Source organism: Lepisosteus platostomus, chromosome 1 (assembly GCF_059453375.1).
Source record: "Lepisosteus platostomus isolate fLepPlt1 chromosome 1, fLepPlt1.hap1, whole genome shotgun sequence".
Taxonomy (NCBI): domain Eukaryota; kingdom Metazoa; phylum Chordata; class Actinopteri; order Semionotiformes; family Lepisosteidae; genus Lepisosteus; species Lepisosteus platostomus.
In genome coordinates this window covers 11,758,638-11,777,670 of record NC_142611.1, presented here as the reverse complement: position 1 = coordinate 11,777,670, position 19,033 = coordinate 11,758,638, and the positions used below count along the sequence as shown (strand labels likewise).

At 45.5% G+C, this 19,033-nt stretch overlaps 1 protein-coding gene across 2 annotated transcripts; it reads right to left on the bottom strand.

Moving 5' to 3' along the window:
• Positions 1 to 674: 674 nt before the first annotated feature.
• Positions 675 to 19,033, bottom strand: zbtb5 (zinc finger and BTB domain containing 5). 2 transcript variants are annotated; one of them, XM_088624278.1, is made up of 2 exons: positions 18,600 to 19,033; positions 675 to 10,995 (listed from the first exon to the last, which is right to left on the bottom strand). In XM_088624278.1, exon 2 carries the CDS (start codon positions 10,990 to 10,992, stop codon positions 8,815 to 8,817), a length of 2,178 nt encoding a protein of 725 aa, XP_088480404.1. In that variant the 5' UTR covers positions 10,993 to 10,995; positions 18,600 to 19,033; the 3' UTR covers positions 675 to 8,814. The 2 variants fall into 2 exon arrangements, with proteins under 2 accessions (XP_088480404.1, XP_088480414.1); XM_088624288.1 differs by lacking the exon at positions 18,600 to 19,033 and adding an exon at positions 18,305 to 18,571.

The following is a 19,033-nucleotide window of genomic DNA, read 5'->3' as shown; positions in this document are numbered from 1 at the left end:
CTTAAATGGTAAGACATACAAATGTTCAGTGCAGCACCTAAAATGTCTAAAAAAAAAGTTTTGGAGTGATGGGGTCCATTGGGTGTATCGATAAACATGGGCTTGTATTTAAAAAGAATTCGATCACTAATTTATCTCTTCCTACAAGAGGAAGGTATCAGTCTGACCCTCTAGCCAGCTGAGGAAAAAACATCTCACAGTGGGCTACTTTCTGCTGTAAAACTGCAATTCAAGCAGGTAGCTGCGTCAGTATGCGTTGGCTGCAAAGGAACAAGTAAAGGTTTATTCTACGCTGAAAAATGAAACACCATTTAGGCCGTGGAGCCTTCTTCAGGCTTCACACCAAATGTTTTCTTCTCTTTTCAGCATAGAATAAACCTTTACTTGTTCCTTCATAAAGCAATGCTTAGTTGATTGAGTGATTCATTGGTGTCTTCATTCAGCTTTAACTCAATACTGCAGTACAGAGTAAAAGCCTAATGTACAGCTGAAAGAAAAGCACTTACTGTAGGTACAGTAGAGAGGGAAGTCTTATTCTGTCTTTTGCTTCAAAATGCTGTCTATAAAGCCAAAAAACACTTTCAGCCATTAAAGACCTCTATTATGTAATTTTTGAAAAATTCAATTACAGAATTTGTTGTCAGGTTTAGGAGAAACAGACAATACCAACCACGCCTGGTTCTTTTAAGCTTTATTCCAGCTTATACAACAAGTGAAATGTAATACATATTTTTCTTTTCTACAAAGTAGTAAACACAGTTTCATTCTCTAAGAGTTACACTACACATAGTGTAAGTACAGTATATTTTCTTTGCTTTTGGCATATTTCTTAGCTCTGGCTTTAGAATCCAGAGTTGTAAGGCAATAACTTTTTTTAAGGTTTCAGTTTTTTTTATAAACAATTGCAGTTGGATTTATTACGTTAAGGTTGTATAAATATATCATTTTTACAGTGCACTTTCACACATTCACATAGATTTACGTCCAGGAGCCTGTACACATGTGCATACAAAATTCAAATTCTTATTTAAAAAAAGTCTGATTTATCAGATTGAAGGAGAAGGGCAAGCTCTGGCCTCAACTCTGCCTATTGAGTCACCTTTTCACACATTTTCCACCTGGACAAATAGAATGAAGTTTTAGACCCAGAAGCTTCAACGGTGGACTTGGATTGGAAGCAATTTGTGTGCTTGCAAATACCAGGCAGTTGTGTCCTGAATGTAGTCTTTCAGTGGTTAGATAACCCTTTTGTTTCACACAGAATTTGACCTAAGGTCCTCAGCATCCTGAATACTTTAAACTCGGGAGGTATGGTGATTTACACCAACCTGGCTACCCTCAGAAAATAAAAAACAATTCTGCTGCCTCCGATCTCCTAAAACATGGGGCTGTTCAGTTTGTGTGGCAGGAGGTTCACATTGTGCAGTCATGCTGTTCAAGTAACTTCTCATAGGTCTGGAATAAAAGTGCGGACTCAAATTTGAGCAGGCTGCATTTTACAATATTGAGTAAACAACTGTGCATCAAAAGAAACATAACTTAATCACAAAGTAATTTTTGTAGCAGGTGCACTGAACTTTAATGAAGAGACACAACCTAGATAAATTAATTATGCTTATCGCCTACTGGGGGCTGAAACTGAAACTCGCAAGCTAGTAGACCATCGGAAACAATAAAAGATGTACATCTGTAACCAATGCCTTGCAAGTCGTTGTGGATACTGTCATGTGTAATCCTGCCTCATTCCTCTCATAACAGATTGGAGAGCTGGTCTCTGAGCCCTAGATGCCCCACATCATCTCAAATCACCGCGCACCTGTTCAATGAGGTTCAAGTCTGGCAGGTAGGGCTGGCGCTGTATGCCGGTCACAATCTCCTCTTTCAAAGTCATGCTTACATGACCAGCTTGAAGATGTGCATTATCCTTCTGGAATGCTGTCATGTCAGCATGACCATGCAGGAGGAGAAGCAAGTTCAGGTCCCAGGGCTCTGATCAATATTGTGCCAGGTAGTTAGATGCTCTAGTGCCTAAACAACTCCTGTCCAGACCTTCACACTTGGAAATCCACAAAGATGCAAAGTTGTGCAAATCTTTCAGCATGTCCTCTCCACACTCACTCGCGTCCATAGGGGCTCAGGAAAAAAAGCCTTTAGTCAAAGCCTAAACAATGCTATATGAGGTACTATTTCAACAAACCCATGGCATAAAGGAATGTTTGTTTTATTATTGGTTCCTTTTCTGATTTATTCTGTCTTGACACTCACCAGTTGCGACTCAAGAGGTTAAATCATCTCATCACCTGTGCCAAATCAATTCTCTCATTTAGTTCTCGTGAAACAGTTACAAGTCATCTGAATATTGCACAGTCGTTCATGAATGATCACGTGGCAAATGGTTGAACCAATATCAGCCCACGGCTTTTATTTTTCCAAAACTATGCATTTATAGAGTGATAGGTTTCTTTTGATGCTCAGTACACCTTGTGTAAAAGTCAATTACATTTTAAAACTACAATAACATGCACTCCTAGTATTCATCATAAAGGTTTAATGACATATGATAGGCTGCATATGAAAATGCACTGTAATATCTTTTTTGTCTCCAGCTAGTGACCACTTTAACCATTAGTGACATCAGCACCAGTCACGAAGCCTTTAAAATGTTGCATTAACATGGAGCAACTCTCTCAATAATTGCCCGAAGAAGGAACACAGATTACCTCACTGCTGAAAAGAACTTTACCCTGGCTGTATATAAGGTGTGTTCACTTCACATTTTGTTGTTGCGTAGAGATCCTTACTCCCGTTTACAGGAATGGAAAATATCATTACCAATATTGCCACCAAATTAATTTAACCTGAGTCTTTAAATTGGTCTTGTGCTTCAGCTGATTTTGTTTTTTTTATTTCCATACTGCCACAAATAAATCTAATTATCCTGCATACAGAATGTTACCATTCAGCAAGACGGAGACAAGCAGTTAGTTCCTTACAGGCATATATCAGACTAATCTATGTTAAAAATCCATTAATGATCACTTATTTAATAGCTGGACGCAGCACAGTTCAGAGACGTCCTTCTCAGCATAGGGAGTTGAGAACTACAAATAACCTCTGGTAATAAATTATTTTCTCTTTAAATCATTGGACCACTAAGTCCAAATATACTGCTTAAGTAAACAATCCAATTATATTTTTTTAAATCTGCAATTAAGTAACCAGGCTATGTGAAAAAGATTTGTTTTAAAGCTACACTTTTACAGAGCTTCCGTTTCATTTCTTATAACCAACTCCAATGGCAAAGTGCTCTAGTTACTAAGGGTGCATAAACGAGAGAATCTCTGAGCAGCCACCTCCAGTCTGGACCATCCATCTCTCCCACAGAGACAGAGAATACAGGCGCCCATCCTCTGGATATGGGTTAGCAAGTCTAAAAAGCTGCCAAAAACAAACTTTCAGTCTTTTTAACCAGGCTAAGTTAGAATTTTGTGATTCAGAATTTCATCCCTGCTGGGAAATAAAAACTGCTAAGTGCCCATGAACATACAGTAGTTGCCATTCCACAGCCTGTATTTATTTTTAAAAAGTACTTCTTTGTAGAAACCAAGAATTTGCTAGACATGTTTTAAGGATCACTGTTTGGTGAAAAGGAGCGGCCCCTATGGACATCTTATCGAAAGATCTATTGACATTGCAGAACAGCACATTACAGAAATAACTACATTTTTGTAATAGAATTTTCTTTCCTTATCTTAAGAGCAGAGCAGGGGTTGATTCTCAATTCCCAGAGAAGGTCTATTTCAGGTCACTCTCTGGTCCTGGAGAGCCGCTATCCAGTCAGTCTTCTCTGTCTTACCTATTAGTAAAGACTGGCAACACATAAATACTACTAATGGATCAAATAACCTGATCAATTAAGAGACCTCTCGTCCATGATGGCTAAACATACTTAGATTTTAGCCCTAGTCTATAAAGTCTTTAATTTTAGAAATGACTGTTTAATTGAAAACAGAGGAAGTGTTCGGTATCTTTGGAAATAGGCGATTTAAAAAGAAACCTGCAGATTCTGCTGGATAGGTGATTTCCAGAACCCAAGTTGGGACTCCCTGTGCTAGTGCCTTTTGGTTTTTATTCCAACCTGAGCAGTCCATGAAATTATTAATAGGTTATTTATTTCACTAATTAAATTACTTACAGGATTTTTCTGAAGGTTTTTCACGATTGATCATTCTTACATTCGTGGATGTAAGTACTACAGGTCTGAGGGTAATGACATAATTATACCAGCTATGTAACTCAGCTCGGGGAAAAAATAAAAACCACAAGACACCTGCCCTTCCAGGGACTGAGCGTGAAGCCCCTGTCTCAAGCACAACCATGAACGAGGTGATATTTGGTCTGGAATTCCTTCCTACTGCACAGATCAGAGCACGCTGTTGAATCTGAAGCACCCCGGCTGTTCAGATTTCTACCACTTTCTCTCCAGTTACCTCCCTGTTTACAAGCCTGTCCAAGCGCATATCCGTTTCTGTCAATTCCACTGAGCAGAGAACGGACACGATTGCTTTGGGGGTGTAGCAACGGTGATGACATCGACGGTGATATTAAGAACTTCACCTTGCAGGAATGAAGACACAGTAGACTGTCCATCTGTTGATGGAAAAGTGCACACAAAACAAAGGCTAACAGTGCTTCGCTGGACCAGACGTTTTGGAAACACTCAACAGAAACATCCTTGGTAATAACCCCTGCTTACTCTTCTGAGGGCTGGTTAGCAGTAGTGTAACACATCTAGAGGAAGAGCACTGAGAACTGCCCCCCCCGAAGATCTTTTCCGTTTGTTAAGTTCGGATGACTTGAATTTAAACTCAGCCCTAGAGAAGACAGCTGGGTATGCATGAAGGGACAATCTCTATCCCTCTCCCCAAAACTGCAATGTAGAGGTAAATCTTTGAATTCAATGCCTCTTCTCTAAATGATTGACGGGAAACAAACAACACTTTAAAAATAAGTGTAAATGATTCCCATGTGCTTGTATTTACACAAATGCAAGGGTTTTCGAATACGTTTCCATTGAATGCCCATAAAGTCAGTCCATATTCATGACAATTTCCAAATTTACACACAGCATTTCCCTTATTCAACATGAGCTAGTCTTATTAATACGTCCTGTGAGTAGGGATAAGGCAAGCAGTTCAAAATACAGCCAGTGATGGGCTATCTTAAGATTGCTGCGCCTTGTACCACAATTTTTCTTGACCTTGAACGTAGTGTCTTGGAGTCTTTGCGCCCTGTCTCCTATGGCAATGGGCTGGAGACTGTTCGAGGGGTTCCCCAGAAACGCATGGATACTTCAACCTTCCCCCCAAAAGCCTAGTAGTATAAGTCAATACACTCTTAGTGGATCTGCTGACCTGCAGTTCTGCCTTTAATATTTTATAGCAGACCACAGCATTATAATTTGATTTAAGGTTTTAAATTGGGGGAAGGGGGGGTTTCTTGTGCAGAATGATCTCCTGAAACGGTATCCCCCAATTACAGACTGAGAAATCCCTGCCCCAGGGGAAAAGAAATTCTTGTGAAGATATACAATACAGCTGAAGTACTGCTACAAAAAGCACATACACAGAAACTTCACTAGTCCAAATATAATATATATTTCATCAGAGAACAAAACTATAACCCAGACTATGTAAATGTGCACTATTTACATATTAACACCTCTGTTGCTCCCGAACCTTTACCTCCTGCGAGATCTTAAATCAGTTCCCTCTGAAGGTCCTTAGGACAGGAAGCTGGGGGGGTTTCCATCGAAGACAAATGTAAAAAATCCGAAGTTCGCTTTGTAATATTTTTTTCTTCCTTTTCTTTTTAGCGCGACGGCATCTGCTCGCCGCGAAGCAATCCATCGTCAAATACCCTGTTTTCTGTGCGGTTCCGTTTCTCAAACGTCTGGCTTGGGGGGGGGGAACAATTCTGTGCGACTGGAGGGAGACTGTTCCTATGTGAATCTCAGGCCCACACCGGGGATATCTTCCTTCCCCGAGACAGACTGCTGTGCAAATCTGGGTACAGGGCTTCCTGTAAAACTTCTTCTTACAGAACGAGGAGGGGAAAGGCGCTTCTTTATGGGGCACACACAAACCGAAAAAAAAAGGGACAGAAACCAACACGTTCTTATCCTTTCGTTTTTTGCTGCAAGACATTTACATATAAAAACAAAAACAACGAACGTTAATGAATATTCTTTGTATTCAAACAAAAACGGACCTCAACGGGATGGATAGTTCTGAAATCTTCAGTTGTATATAAAAAAAGTCTCTCTTTACATCCAAAATTGTTCTTTAAATTTAAAAGTTCCGCAAATAAAGCAGAATTTGGGTTTCCGACAACGTCCTTTTGGGCTAGTGAAGCACAAACCGTGCTGAAATATATTGTCAGTGGCTTGCAGTGGCGGCTGGCACCTTCAGAGTCAGAGGCAACTTAACTACACTCAGCAGAGGCAGACTGGAGAAGACGGAATTTAGGCAGAATCGACCTGTGATGTTTTAGTTCTTGGCCTGTTTAAAAAGTGTTTTTTTTTTAAAAAAAAACAACAGGAAACTCATTAAAACACATTTCTCAATGAAAATGGTACGGAGCTTGCCTTTGTGCAAGTGTAAAAAGAACTCATTGGGTGGTGACGTGACTACTGTAGGTGATGGTGTTACAGTTCAGCACAATCTGACATCTGGCTACTTGCCTTCTCTCACTCAATGACATCTTACTGTCTCCCTCTGTACTGCGCAGTTGTGTCCTCTCTCCCTTACAGGAACCAGTTCAGAATGATAATGCATCACAGCAAATTTGGCCCTTATAACAAATGTGTTAAAATATGCTACATAAATGCATAAAAGCTACATAAAACACAGAGGAATATTTTAAAAGGGATATTTGTGATAAACAATGAAATAATTCCTTAATTAAAACCCTGGATAAGACTACACCACCCTCCTCCACTAGTGCTGTGGTTACTGGGGACACAAGTCCTGCAATTAACATGGGAAGTTCAAAAGAAGGGTTTATCTCCTCCAATCACACTGATGCTCCATCTACAGGCTAGGCTGAAACACACGTTAATAAAGATAATTCATTTTACATTCTATTACAACAATCCTATACATTTTTTTCTCTGCTTCATATATTACTTTTTTTCCATTAATCAGAGCTGTTGCTTCCACAGAGGAGCTTCTCTGGTCCCTTGGGAAGACAGATATCCTCTGACACCTGCTTACCCTGTGAAGCCACTTTTCTCTGCTCTGCTCCCGAGTTTTACTCTGAAGCTTAATATTAGCAAAACAGCTGTCTCGCTGGCAGAGCTCACCACAGGTATGCCAGGAAGCTGCATGCAGAGTTAAAAAGAAACCGGTCACCACACATACCTGTACCTGTCTGTGCTGGTGATCTAAAACTGAATGTTTTTTCACATTTAAATCTTCAGCGCTAGCCGGTCTGGTTTTCCCTTTGACTAGGATCTGACCTACTGCAATCTCCTTTTGCGGCTCCTTCAGGATACGTGTGAAAAAAAATCTTGCAATTCCTCGCTGGTAATCTTGTCCACGCCTCAATGTGCGCCGCACCGCAGACGTTACGGCCTACACTGCCTCACGAGGCCTCGATCCTGCCCGTTAATCAGCGACTGATTTCAGAAACAGGCAAAAGAAAAGTAAAAAAAAAAAAGGGGCTGCAAGAGACCATTATTCAGAAAGACTTTCTCAGAGTTCGAATGCCACCACGCCAATCAGCACTTAAACCAGGAGAACAACAGTCTGACGTCACATGGAGAATATGAAGGAAGAAGGAAAACTAGTCTTCAGACAAACCTGCATATTCAGGTTGCCTCTACAGATCTTTACTTGACTGCATCACTGAAAATCCTTCGCTAATGCACTAGAAAATAAAATCAGAAGCCGTCTCCTGACAGTCTCTTCCTGACTCCTCCTTGTGAATGAAATCTGATGGATCAAATACCGGTTTCCTGCCGTACCTTCGAAAACAAGGCCCAACCAGTTTCACACAGGAACTGACACTACGTTTCACTGGCACCCTGCACCATTTTCATCTTCCTCTAAACTTGCCCACCTCTTGAAAGTGATATTTTGCTGTATATAGTGTTATCAAACCAGCAAATGAGGCAACTTTCAATAACACCTCACAGTAAGACCTCTACTATCAGAACAGTCAGAACACAAGGTAATTACAGGCAATGAACCTCATAACACCAAGTGATTTTGCAGACGAAGTGCATAAATGTTTTTAGCTGTACGCTAGGGAGTATGTATGGTGCCAGAGCAGTGGTGAACGAGGAGGGGAAATATGACATGTTTGTTTTTGACGAAGGCTGAGAGACCCAAACGTGTGAAGTCGGGACATTTGGTCCTTCCGCTGATCTAGTTAAGATAGGCTATAAATAAAAATGAAAACGTTTGCAATGCGGTGCCACAACTCGATGAGCTGAATCTTCTGTGTAGACATTTTGTCACACACCCCTCTTGGAGCCACCCGAAAAGAGTGCGCGACCCTGTCTGGATTATTGTGTTTCGTTTTTTCCCCATATAATCTGATGCCCAACGCGGCATGACCTGCTCTGTCCACCCTTGGCTCTGACAAGCACTTCGTTTCCGTGTGACTGCTCTTTAACCTTGCAATCCGGGGCTGTTTTCAGGATGGGGTGGGGGAGTACTGTTGCCTAGAACCTCCTCGCACATGGTACCCACAAAAAAGGGGGGAGAGCGTATCTGTGTGTGTGTGGGTCTCCGGTCTCTGCGAGCGGCGTTAGAGCAGGGTGTTGGGCAGGTTGCTATTCTGCCAGCGCAGGCAGGTGGTCTTGGAGTGCTTGTACAGGTGACTGGATTGGCTGAATCTCTTGCCGCACTTGAGGCACGCGTAGGGCTTCTCGCCCGTGTGCACGCGGATGTGCTTCTTGCAGTCCGTCAGGGTCAGGAAGGTCTTGCAGCAGATCTTGCAGGCGTACTTGCGCGCCCCTTCCACGACCAGCACGTTGTGCTCGGACAGCGCCTTTTTGCACTTGGAGAGCACGTCGGCCGAGGCGCGGGTCAGCTGGGGGGGCGCCGCCGCCCCCGCCCCCCCCACCGCGGCCCCGTGGGGGCCCCCCTCGTACCCGGAACCCCCTCCGGCCGCCCCATTCAGGAGCAGGTGGGGGCCCCCCGCCGAGGAGGAAGAGGCGTCCTGCAGCTGGGTCCCCTCCATCCGCAGCGAGCCCCCCACGGCCGGGGACATCTTGGGCGCGATGCGGCGGTAGCCCGGGAAGCCCAGGTTGGCCGAGGCGCCGCCCCCCCGGCCCGAGCGGCAGAAGGAGTGCAGGCCCAGGCTGGACCGCTGGAAGTCCAGGGCGAACTGCTCGCCACCCCTGTAGCCCAGGCCTTCCTGCATGGGCCGCAGGAAGTGGCCGTCCGACTCGCCGAACGGGTTCACCTCCCCCGAGAGGTGGTGGTGGTGGTGGTGGTGGGACGACGATGCGGGGTGGTGATGTAGCAGGGAGCCCCCCGAGGAGGAGCCCCCGTTGATGGGCTCCGGGCTCAGCAGGTAGGTGGCCTCCCCCTCTATGCGGCACTCCGCGCTCGTAGTGTTGGGGAGGTTGTCGTCCGTCAAGGAAGCAGAGCCCTGGCCGGGCCCCGCGTATCCCTTGGTGAGGAAGCTGGAGATGCTGAAGGCCTGCTTGGTGTCCAGGTTGTCGTTACTGGTTGGGCCGCTCCCCCCCCCGCCCCCTCCGCCGCTGGCGCCCCCTCGAGCCCCCTCCAGCAGGTGCATGTCCCCGACCCTGTCGGTGCTGGACTGGGGGTCGGAGAAGCTCCGGTCACTGCTCTCCGGGCTCAGCTCGATCTTGTCCGCCCCCGGCTCCACTTGGTCGCTCCCCTCCGCCTGCGAGGTGACGTCACTGGTTTCGTCCTGGGGCTCGGGGGAGCTCAGGGGCTCGCTCTTCACCACCACCCGCATGTGCTCCTCCTCCTCCGCCTCCTTCTCCTTCCCGCCGTCCCCCGGCAGCTCCTGCTGGGGGTCCCGGAAGTCGTCCCCGGCTCCCTGCCCGGCCTGCGGCTGAGGCCTCGGGCCCGAGCCGGCCCTGCCGCTGTCCGACTGGCTGGGCATCTGCGCGTCCTCCTGCGGCCCCCCGTACGGCGCCTCCGAGATCCCGGCGCCGTCGTCGACCGCCGCCGCCACCCCCCCCCCGCCGCCGCCCAGGCCCCCGTCCGGCTTGGTCCCCTCGCCCAGCTTGATGGAGTCCGGGGAGAAGAACTCGCGGCCCCCGGACTCGGAGATCACCAGCGACTCCTCGGGCCCGGCAGTGGGCCGGAGCCGCTGCCTGGGCCTGTCCTCGGGGGCGGCGGAGGGCTTGCGCTTGTGGAAGCGGCGGATGGGGAAGGAGGCCCGCTGCTCCACCACGCCGCCGCCGCCCCGAGCCGGGGTACCCTCCTCGCCGCCGCCGCCGCCGCCGCCGCCGCTCAGGGCCGAGCTCACCAGGCTCAGCCCCAGCTGCTGCAGGAGGAAGGAGCGCTGGAGCCGCGAGCTGGCGGGCTGCTGCTGCTGCTCCGGCGGGGGCCTCTCTCCGGGGGGAGACATGGGCAGCGTGCGCGTGGTCAGGTAGTGCTTGCAGGCCTTGACCACGGCGTTGAGGTGCAGGTGAGAGGCGGCCAGCAGGACGTCCATGACGTTGCTCTCGCCCAGCATGAGGGTGGAGGTGTACATCATGTCGACCAGCGCGGCGAAGGCCTCGGCCGTCACCACCTCGCTGTCCAGCTGGATCATGTTCATGCTGGAGTCGCCCTCCGCCACCGTGAACAGGGCCCGGAAGTGGGTGCTGCAGGCCGCCAGGACCGAGCGGTGGGCCTTGAAGTGCCGGCTGCCCACCACGATCACACAGTCGCACAGCTGCCCGTGCAGGCGCTGGTAGTTCAGCTGCTGGAAGATCTGGTCAAAGTGCCCTGGGAAATCCATGACCTAGAAAGATCGGAAAACCGAAAAAACAGAGTCAGGCTAGATCTGTAAGGGATGCCTACAAGAAGATGCACAACCTAACTCAAATCCAAAAGGAGGCATGAAAAGTGAACCTTTTAAACAGACTGTATACTGCAATAATACTCAAAGTAAGCCTTTCTCAGGACAAGATGGCCGGGTGCAGATTAGAATCCTTACCTGTTGCCTTATCAGCAATAAGGATCATTATTAACAAACGTGGAGGGGGGGGGGGTTGTAATTAAGTTTCCACTGGTATTTTAAGGTTGACTGACCAGCAATCATGTTTAATCTAAAATGAAATGTCTTCTCATAAACCTGTTTCCGATTACATGAATGAAGAGCAAGCAGACATCGGGGTGTTTACACAGTGAAGACTCCCATAGGATTTTGGTTTGAAGCACCAAAAGCTGAAAGAAAGACCCATCAATACTGCACCTCAAGGATATCAAATAAAGACCAGTGCCAGGTATCAGCAAAGTTTCACCTAGTTCATCGCTGTAAGGATGGGACAGACGAGAAGGTAGAAGAATAAAAACGCTAAGTAAAACCACGGAGTGCTCTGAATCATGTCAGAATCAATCATGTCAGCTCGGCTGCGAACTACCAAACATCCAGGAGATCTACTCAGCTAGATGTCTTAAGAAAGCCAGGTCCATTCTCAAGGACCCCAGTCATCCCAGTCACAAACTGTTTTCCCTCCTACCGTCCGGTAAACAGTACTGAAGCATTCGGTCCAAGTCCAGTTGATTACAGAACAGCTTCTACCTTCAGGCATTAAGACTGCTAAACAACCAACCTGCAGCTCCTATAGCAAGTCACCTGTAATGGCTACATGGACATATAGTTTTCACTGTATTTGGCATAACTGTACTACTTGTATATATTGCATACACCATGGACACACAGCAGCTCCATTCATATTGAGTTTTATTCAATTTCTATTACAATATTATCCGTTCTTCTGTCACTTTATTTTCGTAACCTTAATTTTGTGACTTTTGTGATTCTTGTTTTTTGTGAGCTCGCAGAAAAGACATTTCATTGCCAGCAACTACCCCTGCACGCTGTATTGTGGTGCATTTGATCAATCAACCTTGATTTGATTTGATTTGATTTGAACGACTGTCAGGCTGAGCAGGAGAAGGGTCTGTGAGGAGTCAGTGGGAGGGAAGCTCTAGCCCGATGCTTGTAAGATCCTCTGTCCCCCAGAATTTCATGACACTGGCAGGGAGACGAGGTGGGTGATTAGCAATCAACGCAGAGATACAACACAGTCACAAACACAGAAAGACAGGCCAGTCGGAGCCCCTGATCAGGGATCTGTTAGAAGACAAGCTGGGGCTTCGCTGTGGGCCAGCCTCTGACTCCTCACAAGCTTCTACACTTGTGCACAAGGAGAACAAGACGGGTTCAAAGACTATCTCCATTCTAAGTGTTTCAAACCCTACACTGTCGCAATGGGGAAAATCAGGCAATCTCGGTACTACAACTGACCATGGTCATTCTGGTACAGTAAAGTACACGATATCGGGTTTTTACCCTGTCTGAGAAATAATGGCGCTGCTCTCAACGTACAAATCCACTGTACAAATCCACCAAAAACCCAGAACTGTTTCGGTAGGTCAACGGAAATCTGAGGTTTTGATGAAAAGAGCACCACTCACCACAGCCAGTTAAAAATCCCCTTCGCCTCTGGCCACAGAATCTAAGAAGAGATCTGCTATTGATGTGAGAACAAAGGTAATCATAGTAAATGACGATTGTCGCACTCGAAAAAAACAACATGTATGAGCAGTGAGGGGTGATGGGAACTGTGCCAGCATCTTACAGCTGCAGGTGTTGGTAGAGGCAGCTCCCTGGGAGATAAACATAAGAGCTTTTTTTTTTTTTTGTCTGACCGTACGTGAGGTAGCCGTGTTTCAGAATCCTCGAAAAAGAGGACACGATGTACAGGGTGCCATTTTCCCTGCAGCCAGATCTGGGACACGGCATGTTAGCCATGGAAGAAGATGCGTTACAATGCTACACTGCCCCGGACAGAATACCTGCTCGACAGCAGAAACAAATGACGGCAGATTCGGTAACAGACCAGACACAGAGACTCTCTGACACAAGCAGACCTGAAGACTTAGGAGGCACCCGCGAATCCAGCAGCATGAGAGAAACAGAGAGTACTGCACTTCACGGCTGACTGTGCAAGATAGTTATCAACCCCGAGACAACCTCTACCCCGAATTTGCTACAGCATGGTTTGCACCTCCCCCATCTTAACAAAACTGAGAAAGTTGCTGAGGGAAAACAGATGAAACTGCAGACGAATTTATGAAAGCAAGCCGCAAAACCAGGGACACTGCACTTCCATGTTCAATAAACACTGTACATATGTTCTATCAATGTGATTTAGGAGTCTGAGTATTTGTGCAACATCACTTTAGTCCCTGAATTCTGTCCTCTCAGTTTGTAACACAGACCTCGATTTCACATTTTATTGTATTTTACATCTGATCTGCACTGCACAATTTTGGGCCAGACCTAGCAATGCAAATACTCTGGCATTAAATCTTGCACTGCAGATACAGCTGCCAGCTTTGAATGGAATTCAAAGCTGGTCCCTCTTGTGAATGAAGGACACTCAGTATCCAAGAGATGTTTCAGGTACATAAAGTTACACAACTACTTGTAAATGAAGCTCTAAGGGAAAGACGTCAGAGGAAACATTATAAGAGAGGCGCATGAGAAAACTGGCAGGCAGCATGAAAAGCAGATGAAAGAGAAATGTCGTACAAACATTCCTCCATTGTCTTTTGTGGTACTCCGTAAGGCACCAGAGCTCAAGTTAATAAAAAGCTCACTGTTGCTACCAGAAAAGTCAACTGACAGAAGCACTGCAGCTGCACAATGCTCTGTTACAAGAGGATATCCTGTGAAAGTCAGTGCCTCTCTACAATGCTTTACAGGATATACTGTTCTTTTACTCATATAGCACACCAGGTTAATCCCCCATTGACACGGTTTGAACTGGTCTCACAAACAGCCGACTCACTGCAAAGACATTTCAGAATTAAAAATTGGAAATGACCTGGGCCGAACTCTGAGGAACAGCTGTCTTCTGCCGTGATTCAGTGCAGAACACAGTGCATCCTTGTTTACGAAATGTACTGAAAAAAGGATCATGTCATGCCAAGAGGGGGTTTATCACTACTATATACTCTTGAGAGGCATTAAAAATGGGGTAAAGGTTATTGGTTCCAATGCCTCGACCTACTGTATACAACCTACAGAAGATTCATAGAATACACAGGAAGTTAAACTTTATATAGATGCGACTGCTTGCAGGTAGACAAACAGAAGCCATTAACAACAGCCAAGAAATTGAAGATAACTTCCTGTAAGCGATTGTAGAGAATTTCCTTATTTAATACGTATGAGTATTTATTTGTTTTTATTTAAACAAGCTTTTCTTATGGTCTCTCTAGAGACGCAGTGGTTACAGTGAGTTATGCTCACTTTGTCAATCCTGTGCATTTCCTCAGAGCAAACAGTGACAACAAACCATACGATACAAGGGGAAACTATGAGCAAATACATTTAAAACTTAGAACAGGAGGCACTTCTTCACCCAGACACCAGGGAGAAATGTGGAACAAGCTATCAAACAGCCTTCTTTCTGAATCCAATACCCTGTCAGAAACAGCGGGGTGAGATCCTTGCATCTCCCATCAGGCTAAGTGAGCCTCCCGCCTACAAGTGGAAAATATTCAAGACCATGATAACTCTATTCAAGACTGGGTGTCTTTCTAAGATCTTCCCAACAGAAACTCTAAAAACCCATCCAGGAAGTCACAAAAACTAAAACCCAAGAATCTCTGCGGCTGATGTCAGCGTTCATACCTCAATCATCAGAAAAAAACCTGAACTGGAGCTGGTTTCGTGGGAGCATAGCCAGGAAGGAATCGTTGCTCTCTAATGTCACCCATGAAAGGTTTGATCACCTGGACAATCCACAGGACTGCAGGAAGATACTCTGGACACTTATGTCAAAAGTACAACTTTCTGGCGAGACTGAAAAACAATCAGAAGCCGTCTTCCAACAGAAGAACCTCACCCCAACATGTCAAGCATGGTTTGGGGTTGCTTTGCTGCCTCGAGACCAGATGACCTGCCATCATTGACAAACAATGAAATCTGTGTTGTATCGGCATATTTTGGAGGAGATCGTGAGGCTGCCCATTCATCAGCTGCAGCTGTGCTGAAATCAGCTCATGCAACAGGACACCAATTCTGAACATACAAGCAGATCCATAACACCAACAGCAGAAGAAGAAGAAAAATAACCAAGTCAAAATCCTGGCCTAAACCCTACAGAAATGATATAGAAGGACCTGATGTAAACTGTTCATGCTCAGCTGTTCATGGAGGCTCCAAGCAGTTCTGTAAGGAAGAATGGGCCACATTTCTCACAGCTGATACGAGTGACAGATAAACAGTTACAGTACACATCCAGTGTACGTTATTGCAAGTGAAGGAGGTGCCACCAGTTCCAAAGGTCATTTACTGTTAGAACATTTTGTAAATCACATAATCCAACTATATATTAATTAGACTATGTTCATCTTTCATTAAGACTTTTATGAAGAGTTAATTATGTTTTAGGTCTAATATATACAAGAATAGGGACAGACCTAGAGTTAGGCAGTGCATTGAAACAAAGCTTCTGGATTAATTGCAATTTGATTTATCCAGAACTAACTTTCCTTGATGCATAGCTAGTTCTGAGTTCAAACTGCCCTTTCTTATTCTATACAGTCCAGACAGTGCTACTGGTATCCACCAATACTGTAGCAGAGCTCTGAGGATGGAAATGAAGACTTCCTCTGCACAGCCAATTGAAAGATGAGAGCTTCATGAGCCGCACACTCTTGTACAAATTAATCTGACCAGAGAGAAAAAGCATTTGAAATATTTCAATATCTGCAGCATTTGTCTATGCAAAGTGACTGAAATTGAAATACACCTGGAGATATCTTGCCAAAGAAAGCTTACTCTTGTAGGTTTCCAAATTCATCTTTACAGCTTTCATCTTGCATTTTTTTTTTACAAGAAAGAAAAAGTATGAAATATGTCGGATTTAACAGTAACACGCAAAGGTCTCATCACTAGTCCTGCACTCTGCAGATTTCTTAGTTCATTGCCTGTAAAAGGTTCCAGCTGCTTCAAGGATTTAGCTTTCTTGAGCAAACAACAATTTACAGTAATTCAGGTATTGCAATTAAGCCACAAACAAAAGAAAACACTGCTACTCTGCCCAGTGACAGGGAAAACAACAGCACTGCTGTATGGCTTATTTGCTTTGTATTTAAAACTGTTGTACAATTGTTGCGCACTTGTATTATGCTCCACCTTTTATTAAATGGATAAATCTCCCTCATCAAAAAACACAAAGTACAACTAAAAGTACAAAGAAAAATACTTACACTCAATTCTAAAAAAAAAACAGTAATTTCCGTTTGACACGAATGTGGTAGGGCTGCTTATCTTTCAACTACTGTAGACAGTAAACTCTTTCAGAGCGCCACGCTCACTGACAGACAGACTCCAGTGCCTCCGAATCCTCAGGACCAGGACAAACCACATCCCCTCAGCCAACAGGCATGAATCACTTAAAGGCCCAACACTCCGTGATCCACCATCTCTCGTCCCTCCCACCTCCCCTCGGAGAGGAGCAAACCTGAACAGGAAGTGGACCTGACTGGGCCTCTGGACACTTCCTAGCCAGTTTATATACTGATTAAGCAATAACGCAGTATACCCTCTTCCTGGGCTCCAGAATAGATACTGTCTCTCAAGGAAAGGCAGACCCTGAGGGCACCTTGGATATCAGGGAAAGTGTTTCACCACAAAAAACTGGATTGATGCTTCTCATGTTTCAGTGCTGTTCTGTATGCCTCCGAACATTTCTAATATTTTTCTTTATTTAGACAGATAAGAACAAACCCTCTCTACAACAATGACTGGACTACACAATCTCTACTGGTGAAATACCCTGCTTCGTGGGTATATAGGCGGTAAGAAGTAAGAATAAGCAGGAGCTCTTCTGCATGCTAGTTTCTCTACATTCCAACCCGCGCAAAGAAAACAGCTACTATACTCAAGAGCATGAATACAAAAAAAACACAAAAGAAAGGATCTCCATTTGACATCATGTTTATCTTTCACATCTTAATTCGCCCATTTATGTAAACGACGGGATTAGAATTTACAGTGAATTTACTTCAAAAAGCTACACATCCACCAAATTACATTACAGTCACCCCCCCGGTCCAAGACAAGATGCACACATACGTCGAAAGTATGTTTTTGGTTCCACGTATAAAACAGTTTTGAAAACGACTCCCCCCCCCCCCCCAATGAGGGGCAAACGCAATCAAGTCCAAGTCTCTGAAACATCGCGTTGCTTTGTGACAACAAGAGCAACACCTTCATAGTCTGCCCCCTTCTCTCAAATGGAGTCAAAAGCATGCGAATGTGGTGTCAGGCCAGGAGCCCCGGGTTTCTGGGCGAGCAAGAGGCGCCCCAGAGTCCGGCGTAACCTCCGGGCTGCGTGTTATCAATCAGTTCAGCCGAGAGAGGTTCATTCACGGTAACGTCTGCCAAACGTAGCCTCGCCCCCCGAACTGTATATCGCTGTGAGGTATTACCATGCACTCTGTAACGATATCGCAGTACACTGAGGATGCATTACCAAAAAATGTTAAATTCAGCAAAATCAGACTGGCGATTTCGAAGACTTGGCACAATTATTTTAAATAAAAAAAGCACACATCGCTGTCGGCTGAGGATATGCAGCTACTTCTATTCGGTTATTCTTTTCCTATCGGACTTGTGGATCCATCACTTCGTGCAAGCAGGCATAGTTTGCAGATCGTATTAGATTAAATTGGTCCTGAAACGGCGAAATAATATGTTTTTTTTTCGATCAAATTCGTTCGGCTCGTAGATAAAGGTTAAACCCACAAAGGTATTTACTTCCAGATAAACAGAATACAGTAGCTGCCATTAATTATCGGTATCTCCCTCATGCAGACGATATTATTCAGTTTTGTGTTTGTATTTATCCCTCCCCCCCCAGGAAAAAGGCTTTCGGCTCTGCATCCAGGAGCCTCGTCTGTCTCGTCTGTCTCCCTCTCTCTCTCTCCGTCTCACACAGGTCTGCTTTACATTATTTTCTGATCTGTGTCACTGGCCAAAAACAACAGCAGGAGGGGAAAAAAAAAGACCACACACACGTTACCTTTTACCCGAGATCAGAACAAAGCACACCCCTGGGAACATATCACATGAAGCCCAAACTGAGAGGCCGGATAACAGAGGCGTTTTTTTTTTCCCGTCCTGTGCGTCTTCAGATTTATTGAACACGGAGAGAAATCCTGTCCACGAAGGGGGTCTTCTCCTCCCTTTTCTTCGCTGTCTTGCAGGACCAGTCTGTCTGATGTCTGTGTTGTTAATCCAGCGCCTGCGTGCTGCCGTGCACTGGGGAGGCTTGCCCAGGATAAAACTGGGAATAGACTGGGAATCGCAAAGCCTACCTTGTGTGATTCAGGACGACGATATCCCCTCTAGCATGTACCCGGACTCGATGCCTCCGCTGTCCAAAAACGACATTTACAGCAACAACAACAAAAGTAGTTTCCCCGGAACAGGGGGGTTAACAGTCCGAGAAAGCGAGTGAGAGAGAGAGAGAGGGAAAAAAAAAGTTCCCCTCCTTTTCCTGCAAATCTGCAAAAACCGGAACGGGAAAGCAATATCCCAGACGAGTGACGTTTTCTGACTGCTGCACCGCAGCGCCGGGGGCCCGTTATTTCACTCCGGGGCGGCAGATTCACTGGCCGGAGAAACAAGCCGCGAAAACCCGGAGAGAGAGAGAGAGAAAAAAAAACCTACAGAGCACCTCGCTTGTTGTAGCTACAGCCCAAACGATTGAGAGCCGGGCTGCAACTCAGTAGGACAGGGGTTTATTTTT